Here is a 9,918-nt window from a genome sequence, read left to right on the forward strand (position 1 = left end):
CCATTTTAAATTTTTGTCGCAATAATGGTCTAGTACTTAACGCATCTAAAACAAAAGCCATAATTTTTACTCGTCCTAATTCTGATCTACCTGTATTACCGCCCATTACAATAGACAACGATATAATTGAAATAGTTGATAAAGTAAACAATCTTGGAATAGTTATGAACAAACACCTAACCTGGAACGATCATGTATCTTTTATTATTAGGAAGGTTTATACAACTTTACGAATTTTAAACCAACATAGAAACACTTTATCAATTGATACTAAAACAAAACTAGTAAAAACTCTTCTTTTACCTCACTTTATTTACGGTAATGTAATTTTCTCTCATTTGTCAGCAGAAACTGAACGTCATTTAAAAGTTTGTTTCAATAGTTGTATTAGATTCATTTACAATTTACGCAGATATGACCATGTTTCTCAATATCAGTCGTCAATTCTTGGCATACCTTTACAAAAATATTTTCATTTGCAGCTTCTTGTTTTTTTTGTTTAAACTTATTAAATTCAAAGAGCCAACTTATCTATATGAAGAACTTTCCTTTAGTAGATCACAACGTACACATAACATTCTAATTCCAACTCATCATACTAATTATCTGGGGAATTCATTCGTAGTCCGTGGCGCACGCCTGTGGAACGCTTTGCCTCATCGTCTGAAAAATCTTACTTCTATTAGTGATTTCAAGCAACAGTGTAGGGAATATTTAAGGAACACTTGATAGAAACAGTTTCTTGACCAATTTATTTTCTCACCTAAATTCTTCTTGTTGAAGTCATTTTCATTTGTTTTTAGGTTAAGTTATTTCTCTTTGTTTATACAATGATCATTTCATGTACTCTAACCTAATTTTTAGTTAGTTTTAAGTTTTTTTTTGTTTGTAGTTTTATCATATTCGAACTAAATGATGTCTCTGTATACGATAAAAGGCTTGCCCTTATGTATATTTTTGAAATAAAGATACAAATACCCTCTCGCCGGCTCCGATGGAACTATCGTTCCAACACGGAGGATCGGCATTACACGAAATCGAGTTCGATTACACGAAATTCAGTTCAGGTACGATTACATACTTTCGTGTAACAGGGGTCGAACTGGATTTCGTGTAAAATCGAATTTGAAATGTTTCACCGGGTGAAAATTGCATATTGCCTACATTTGGGCGTTTTTGGATTTTCTTTGGGATTCTTATTAAGAGAAATTAAATTTCAATTTAACTATTAGATTGAACAATATTTTTATTGATTTCTAAATGATGTACAATATATCGATTAAAAAGACAGATTTCACAATATGATAATAATTACAATAAAGTGAAGTGCTTCGAGGCCATTTCTTCGATTTGTAGGCCATAATGTCGGGTCCACTCGGGGTTCTGCTCGCCGCACAGCATGTTCCGGATCTCCTCCGGCGGAAACGCCGCCAGCTTGTTTAGTGGGAACACCTCGCACGACCTTCTTCGCCACGGCTTAAGTCCTCGCGGACACCGGTCAGGGCGACGCCTCTCGGTATATGATGGTGTACGTCGGCTACCAAATCTTGCGTAACTTTTCCTGTTTGGTCATGTTGGTTCGCAGAACCGTGTTGTCAATCTCCTCCAACTCTTCGTCGTCGTTTTAATCCTCCATGTCGTCGTCTTCCAAAACTCCCAACAACGCCGGAGCAAGCCACTGCTACATGAATTCATCTTCTTCTGCAACTGTTGGTGCTGCTGCGGGTGAACCTGTTAATGATGATGTTGCGGCTGCGGCTGATGCTGTTGATGCGGGTGTTGAGTCGACCTAGCGTCGGAACTTGGCGCAAAATATCCGTCAACTTGTTCGCCGCTCTTCAACCCCTGCGTCTCAACGAGCTTGAAAAACAACAGATACTGGAACTCCTTCGTCTGCAAAGCCACATCCAGGAAGCTCTTGTTGGACGGTAGCAAGTGGTTGAAGCTCGTAACGACGGCCGGGTTGTAATGGTGCACATGCTGCGGCCTGACCTGGCTTGTCGACGAGCCCACCGTGCTGCTGCTACTGCTGCCGTCCGTCATCCATCCGAAGCGCTCCAAACTTTTGCTAGCTTTGCTGTTGATGAAGCAGCGATTGCTGTTGGTACACCACCGCTACAACCTGCTGCTGAGGGGGCATTTGCATTTGCGAAGCGGCACAGGACGTAATCAAGTACGTAGACAGTCCGAACGATATGAACTTGGGCTGATGGGACCGCCTCCGGCACTTCCGCTGCTGCCCATCACCGGGCGAATGTGGTTCTGGTGGTGGGATGGGAATGGGCCGTAGTTCGGAAGGGCTGGAGATACGGCATTTGCGGCGCTGACACCTGATTATTGTTACTGTTGTTGCTGCTGCTGGACCGGACTCCTCATCGGCGGTGGAATCAACGGTCGGCCGTCAGGAGCTGTGCTATCTGGGGACGAATCTGCTGGCGGGTTCTGGAAGAGGCAAGATTGAGTTTAGAAAAAAAAAATACGAAAATAACCATTTCAAACCAACCTTTCGTGCCTCTGCTGCTTGCCGGACGCGATCAGCTTCTCCTCGTAGAACAGCTCCGACGTAAACTTGATGATCGCTTCGCGTGCCCGGTAATTTTTGCACAGCAAGATCTTGCACGGGAAATCGTTCGGGTAGTGATCGTACAGGAACTCCAGCAGCGAAATGTGCAACTTGCGCTCCTTGGCAAAGTTCGAAAACAGCTCCGGGGACATTCGCATGTGGTCACCGGCCAGCACGATGCGTATCGCCTCGCACTCCATGGCCTGGGCCGCTTCGTCCAGGAAAATGTGCGTAAAGTGTCCCTTGGACAGATCGAGCAAGGCCAGCTCCATCGAAATGTTCAGCGTTACCACCACGATACTTGAGGATGTCCTCGACGGTTGGCCGCCGAAAGATGCGCACGTTGATGTTCAGGTCGATCAGACAGTACTGAGAGATAAAGTTTAGTTAATATCGTAACAAACAACTCAAAACCCCCTACCTTCTGGACGATGCTGTTGACGGTGGCGACCCAGCGTTTGTGGTAGTAACGGTTTGGCCTCCTCCCCACCACCCTCCTCGATCCAAGGGTGCAGGTAGTCCTTGATGTACAAATCAGCGGCCGAATTCGAGTGCGTACAGATGAGAATCTTTGACTCCGGCTGCAGCAGCAGCTTTTTGATGGCCTGCGCCAGCGTGTACGTCTTCCAGGTGCCAAAGGGCCCAATCAGCAGGATCGGAAACAGCGTAACCGAAATGGGCGTCGTGATGGCGACGACCGCCTCTTTTTGGTTCGAGTTGAGCTTCGGATCGAGTGACGCGTCTTATTGGCGGAGTCCACAGGATGCTCGGTTCCAGGTAGATGTCCGGAAAAATCTGGAAGTCGGCGATTTTCTCGATCGCGCATTATCAACTTCCTCCAGCCCAGCTCGGGGCTGGTCACGGCACTCCCGTGCCCTGGTTCCAGTTAGGAAGAACCAATAATACCCTCCGCAGTCCATTCAAGTTCTTCGAGGTTGTCGGCACTCGCGTATGTCTTCTCCCGATTTTCTAGAAGCACCTATTGAAAAAGAAAGATAATTTAAGGTTAGTTGTAGGTTTGAAAATCCCGCCGGAAGAAGTATTTCTTGGTTATCCGTTTTGGGGGCGTATCCTGCAGATTTGAAAGTGTTCTGGCCGAACGGTGGAATTCTTTTTCCCCCCAGATCAATCAAGATTTCATGATCCTGTTTGAGGGAAGCGGTAAGAACCTTTTCCGGTAACAACCGAAAGATTTGCATGCCGGAAGGTAGAATTTTTATTCCCCCAGACCGATGAACCAAGAATACCGTCTACAAAAGCATTCCTTGGCCAGCTATTCTAGGTTATCCGGCCTGGAGGAAGCATATTCTTGCCTTTCCCGGTAACGGCTGGAAGATTTATATAAATTCCTGCCGGAAGGTAGGATTTTTTTCTCCCCAGGCCGAAAAACCAAGAAATTAACGGAAACTGGCCACAAAAACATTAACTGCCATGTAATTATTGGTTTTCCGGTCTGGGGGAACCGAAATCTTGCACTTTCCGGCCGCAACTGACAGATTCGTAAAAGTTTCTGCCGGAAGATAGTATTTCGCTTCCCCCAGACCGAAGAACCAAGAAATCAACCAAAGCCGGCCACAAAAACATTAACTGGCCTGTAATTCTTGGTTTTCCGGTCTGGGGAAACCGAAATCTTGCACTTTCCGGCACCTGTCTCACTTTGCACAACAACACTTACCATTTCAACTCCTATAACCAGTGTTACCACATGCCCGTCTGTATCAGAGGGTCCAAAAATCTGTCTTATCTGCACCAAGCATGGCGAATATCTGTACCATTACTTGTACGGTATATTTTTTGTAAATAACTTTTTTTTTAACATGCATTTTGAACAATCTTATGACAACATTATGCAGCTCGGAAGGAACGCAAAACTCCATATAAAAAACACCCAAGAAACGGCCAAGGAAAGACGTTTCTTCGCGCGATGTTTGTTTGCAAAAGTTCTAGTGAAAAAACTTAAATATTCAGAATTTGTTTATTTTATTGCAACTGAAAGTCATAAATGCCTATCAATAATTTTGTAATCGATATAATAATATTGAAAATTCCGAATTGCCTTTTGATGCCGAATCTCAAAAAGCAGAATCTTGAAATTAAAAGGAAGGATTTTGTATTTTGCTTGAAAAGAAGTTAACCAAAGAGAAAATCCATAAACACACAGATTAAAAAAAAACAAATATTATAACTAAAAAAATCTAAGATTAAAAAAATAAATTGTTGATATATATACAAAACAAAATTTAAAAACACACCCAGATTTAAAATTTAAAAAATATCAAAGAATTTAAGAATTTAAGAATTTAAGAATTTAAGAATTTAAGAATTTAAGAATTTAAGAATTTAAGAATTTAAGAATTTAAGAATTTAAGAATTTAAGAATTTAAGAATTTAAGAATTTAAGAATTTAAGAATTTAAGAATTTAAGAATTTAAGAATTTAAGAATTTAAGAATTTAAGAATTTAAGAATTTAAGAATTTAAGAATTTAAGAATTTAAGAATTTAAGAATTTAAGAATTTAAGAATTTAAGAATTTAAGAATTTAAGAATTTAAGAATTTAAGAATTTAAGAATTTAAGAATTTAAGAATTTAAGAATTTAAGAATTTAAGAATTTAAGAATTTAAGAATTTAAGAATTTAAGAATTTAAGAATTTAAGAATTTAAGAATTTAAGAATTTAAGAATTTAAGAATTTAAGAATTTAAGAATTTAAGAATTTAAGAATTTAAGAATTTAAGAATTTAAGAATTTAAGAATTTAAGAATTTAAGAATTTAAGAATTTAAGAATTTAAGAATTTAAGAATTTAAGAATTTAAGAATTTAAGAATTTAAGAATTTAAGAATTTAAGAATTTAAGAATTTAAGAATTTAAGAATTTAAGAATTTAAGAATTTAAGAATTTAAGAATTTAAGAATTTAAGAATTTAAGAATTTAAGAATTTAAGAATTTAAGAATTTAAGAATTTAAGAATTTAAGAATTTAAGAATTTAAGAATTTAAGAATTTAAGAATTTAAGAATTTAAGAATTTAAGAATTTAAGAATTTAAGAATTTAAGAATTTAAGAATTTAAGAATTTAAGAATTTAAGAATTTAAGAATTTAAGAATTTAAGAATTTAAGAATTTAAGAATTTAAGAATTTAAGAATTTAAGAATTTAAGAATTTAAGAATTTAAGAATTTAAGAATTTAAGAATTGAGGAATTTAGGAATTTAGGAATTTAAGAATTCAGGAATTTAAGAATTCAGGAATTTAAGAATTCAGGAATTTAAGAATTAAATAATTTAAGTTAGACTGTAATCCATATTCATACAGACTGCAGTCCCGATTGACCCAGTTGACGGTACAAAACATGATTTATCGAAAACTTTCAATAATATTTACTTTGACCATATTCCATTTCGTCGCCATCGTGCTAACTTGTCGTACGTGCATTCTGGGCCAAATTGAGTTAAGAACGCCATTTTGTGCAGCTTACAATGCCTCACCTTTTGACCTTCACAGATCCCCAAAATTCGATTTCAATCCTGAGATATTCAACAAAAACCGAAAAAACTCCGTGCATTTTTGTCACTTTACATATGAAAGTAGTTTCAATCTTGTCGTGCTATCTTGTCACTCCATGAAAATTGATGTAAGTGCGACAAAAGGCCAAAGGAATTTCAGGCCAGGAAAGTCAGGATGCGTTTGTTGCACGTACAAGCTAGACTACCGTAAAAATTTGTAATTATTACTCGGGACTCCAGCAACCAACTTCAACCAAACTTTGGGACAATGCACAGAATGGTGAGCCAAACAAAACGTGTTTGTTATTGTTTACATTGCGTGCTCTCGTTTTTGAATATTCAAGGTCAAACATTAAAACGCGTTTTTCTCGGAACGTCAAAATGGCGGGTGCGACAAGATAGCACGACGACGTCGATTTATTAAATAGTTTAATGTGACATAATGGCGTTACCTTTCAAGAAATAAATAATAATATTTTGAAAAACGAGGATTAATTTTTTTAATATTCAGGCAACTACAAGGCGGTTGTAAATATTTTTCATATTTAGGGCATGTAAAGTATGGAATGCTAAAAAGATAATTTTTATTATCAAACTTTTTTTTTGCAAAAAAAGCTTTAAATGCAATAAGCAAGATTATGAATATAAAAAAATCATGTTGTTTTCATATAATTTAAAAATATACTCAAATTAATAAAAAAAATACAATAAACTTTATGACTCATTATTTTCTGTATGATTCAGTACAACTTTTATTAAATTTTTGAAGTATTTTAGATTTTATTTTACCTGTGTTCTCCTTAATTTCAAAATCATTTTTGAGAAGAATGGGAAATGCTGGAAATTATGTTATAACTTTATTAGAACGAAATGCTATAAATTATTTTTATTAGGTCCTTGTCGGTACTGAAACCTGGTTAGCAATGAGTCTGCTATTGTAAATGCAGTTTTCTTAAACCTAAGAAAAACCTAAAACTACAGAGGATCTTGTGTGTAAATGTTAGTGGGAGGGAGCCAATTACCCGCGGCGTACTGGGGGTTAGTATTAAGAGAGACTCCTAGTTCAAAATATTCTAGCATAAATGGATCTAAGATCGTTAAAAAATATAAGCTTGATCCATTTCTAAATGTTTCAAAAGTTAAACTAGATTTAATCAATGAAAAGTTCTTAAATGTTGAGATAATTGCAATAACTTAACTATTCAATAATATCATTTTGAGTAAGAATCTGTTTTATCTGAAAATCTGTACAAATCAGTACGGTGACCCAAATATCTGTCATCTGTACGTACAGATTCTGTACTCAGATCTTTGCTAAAAAATCTGTACCATGACAGATAAATCTGTACATGTGGCAACGCTGCCTATAACCACCAGCTTCAAAATAACACTAATGGCCTATCTACAATCACTTAGCTTAGAAAATTTCACTTAGCTTAGGAATTTGAATCAATGGAAATGAATCTGAGTTTCTACAATGGAAAAGTAATCAAATTAGAAACTGACGTTTGGTTTGGAAAATTTCAAAATCTACGGTAAGTTGACGTTTCCATATCAAAGGTAAACAAACAACTGCATAGCAACGTATATCAGCCCAGCAAGTTTTCTAAGTTGATTGTGGATGACGAACGTAAGTTGCAGACTTTCCTAAGTAACTACTTTACTTAGATGTTCTAAGCTAAGTGATTGTAGATAGGCCATAAGTCCCGATCTGACAGCGGGCAAAAATTTCGAAATTATTCTAAGTCCAAAAGTTACACCTTTTTCAGTTCGGACCCCTGAACTGGTAAACGTGTAACTTTTACACTTTTTCCAGTTCGCATTTTACATCTTTTTCAGTTCGAGGGTTGAAACTAGTCGGTGGTGTAAAATCGAACTGCAAAAAGTGTAATGCTGATTCTCCGTGAACCGGAGAGGCACGCACACGAAATTGCTGTATACATACACTGGAGCTCACGCACACAAATGAACTCATTTCTTCAGAGCTTACGGGCGAGAGAATTTCACGATTGCTCTTTCTCTTGCTTTTTGAGCGAGGGGACTGGCTGTGTGAGAGATTTTTTTCCGTCTTACGCATCGGTTTGTTCGTTGATCGCTATTTAATCGGCGTCGTTTTCGCTTCGCTCTCTTGATGCAGTTTTTGGGAGAACGCCGAAAATTTGATGATTTGAGCGAGGGACGATATCTAAAAGCCCTCGCCATCGGCGAGGAAACGAGTAAATGCCATCCCTGCTTAAAATACGTTTTTATCAGCATGCTTTTTTTTTTGCATATGGGGCGAACATGGGCAGTAAACAACTCTAAAGTGATGCAGTTTTTTTCAAATCCAAGATGGCGGCCAAAATTTGACTAAAATGGGGTCGCAGAACTCGAATTTTATGTTATAAGTCTGAAAATGAAAAAAAAAAACACGAAAAAATATGTTCGTTTATTCGACGTTCGGATAATCGGGTCTGGACTGTACATACAATATTTTGTAGAACAAAATTTTGAAATAGTTTATTAAACATATTTATAAAACAAAATTCCTCTAAAATATAAAATCATCGCAGATCTCATTCCAAAAACTCCATATCCTTCAATCGCTTGACAATGTCCCCAATTTCTCCGTACAACTTGCTCCTGATGGCTTTCTTGCTCTGCGCATAGGACTCCGAATTTTGTACCGAGTTCTCGCCGCCCTCCCCGAGAGCCCGTTTCATCAGAACCGTTTCGCAGGAAACGTTCCGGCTAAGACTCGCCTTCGACTCGATGTCCACAATGGTGCGATCGATCAGGTCCGTCACGGTGCTCTTGAGCTGTGCCAGCGAATCGGCCACGTCCATGAACAGGCGCGGATCTTGCGGCGCCGTTGACGCCGATTCCGCTGGAATCGGACAATCTTTGGGTCGTTCCGCGATCGTCTGCTGGCTCTCGTTGCAGTCTTCCAGGGTGAAATGATGTTCCAGCGGGGTCTTTGGCGCTTCTTGGGCTCGTTCCGATTGGTTCATGGTCTTTTTGAAGCTCTGCTCGAGCTGGTCGAAAAAGCTTGTGACCATGTCGGTGTTGTTGTTCTTGGAGCGAGCTTCCGGGGCGGACGGGTTGGGGCTGGTGGAAGCAACGTCGGATCGGATTCGGGACACGGCTTGAACTTGCTTGCTTGTTTGCGCTTGCTCAATGTGCTGTGGGCGGAAAGTTGAAGTTTGTGTAAAGAAATATTTGAATAATCCTTGGAATTTGGATTACCGTTAATCGCCTTTGATACTCGGACCGAGGCACTTCAAAGTAACGACCCTTGTACTCCATGACGACCTTTTCCTCCGTTTCCGAGGGTTTGTGCGTGAACCGACTTCGCTTCATGGTTCCTATTCGCGGGATTTAAAAAGATTTCCCTAATTTTTTGAAGAACTTTTAGACGGATCGAACAAGCGCTGAGTCATAAAGATTCAGGTTGCTTAGATTGATTTTAGCAGTAAATAATTCTGGATTTTTTTAAAAGGTCCAATAAACCAAATTTCCAAATTTAAAACACCCAAAAAGCAAAAACCAAAAATTTGGTTTATTGGACCTTTTTTTAAAAAAAAAACTCCGGAATTAAACTGCCAAAAATTTATTATCTAGTTTGAAAGTAACAAAATCTAAAATGTGTGTGGAATGATAGGGCATATTTTTGTTAAATAAAAATCTTTTCATGATTCTTGGAAGCATTTGGGAATGTGATACCTGCCACAATTGAAAACCCCGCCCTAGTTTTGTTTGTTCTCATCGCTTTTATTTTCTTGCAGTTTTTCTCATCAGTTTGTCTTAAAAGCTAGGGTTTCTTTTTTTCCTTTTTTCTTTTCACTTATAAGCTAAAGAGTTTTTCTACTC

General features: G+C 38.1%; 1 protein-coding gene and 1 pseudogene across 1 annotated transcript; both read right to left on the reverse strand.

Moving 5' to 3' along the window:
* Positions 1 to 1,019: 1,019 nt before the first annotated feature.
* On the reverse strand, positions 1,020 to 5,974 carry LOC120413500 (putative helicase mov-10-B.2; annotated as a pseudogene).
* Positions 5,975 to 8,585: 2,611 nt separating this feature from the next.
* Positions 8,586 to 9,455, reverse strand: LOC128093231 (uncharacterized). The gene is made up of 2 exons (XM_052709263.1): positions 9,295 to 9,455; positions 8,586 to 9,230 (listed from the first exon to the last, which is right to left on the reverse strand). The coding sequence occupies exons 1-2, from the start codon at positions 9,406 to 9,408 to the stop codon at positions 8,625 to 8,627; spliced, it is 720 nt and encodes a 239-aa protein (XP_052565223.1). The 5' UTR covers positions 9,409 to 9,455; the 3' UTR covers positions 8,586 to 8,624.
* Between the last annotated feature and the right edge of the window lie 463 nt (positions 9,456 to 9,918).

This window comes from Culex pipiens, chromosome 3 (genome assembly GCF_016801865.2).
Source record: "Culex pipiens pallens isolate TS chromosome 3, TS_CPP_V2, whole genome shotgun sequence".
NCBI lineage: Eukaryota > Metazoa > Arthropoda > Insecta > Diptera > Culicidae > Culex > Culex pipiens.

What these genes read in the sequence shown, in the direction of transcription:
- LOC128093231 (XM_052709263.1), bottom strand. Translation starts at nt 9,408, where the DNA reads ATGAAGCGAAGTCGGTTCACGCACAAACCCTCGGAAACGGAGGAAAAG. An exon ending in AGTATCAAAGGCGATTAACG is followed by an intron (nt 9,231 to 9,294) that starts GTAATCCAAATT and finishes TTCCGCCCACAG; the next exon opens with CACATTGAGCAAGCGCAAAC.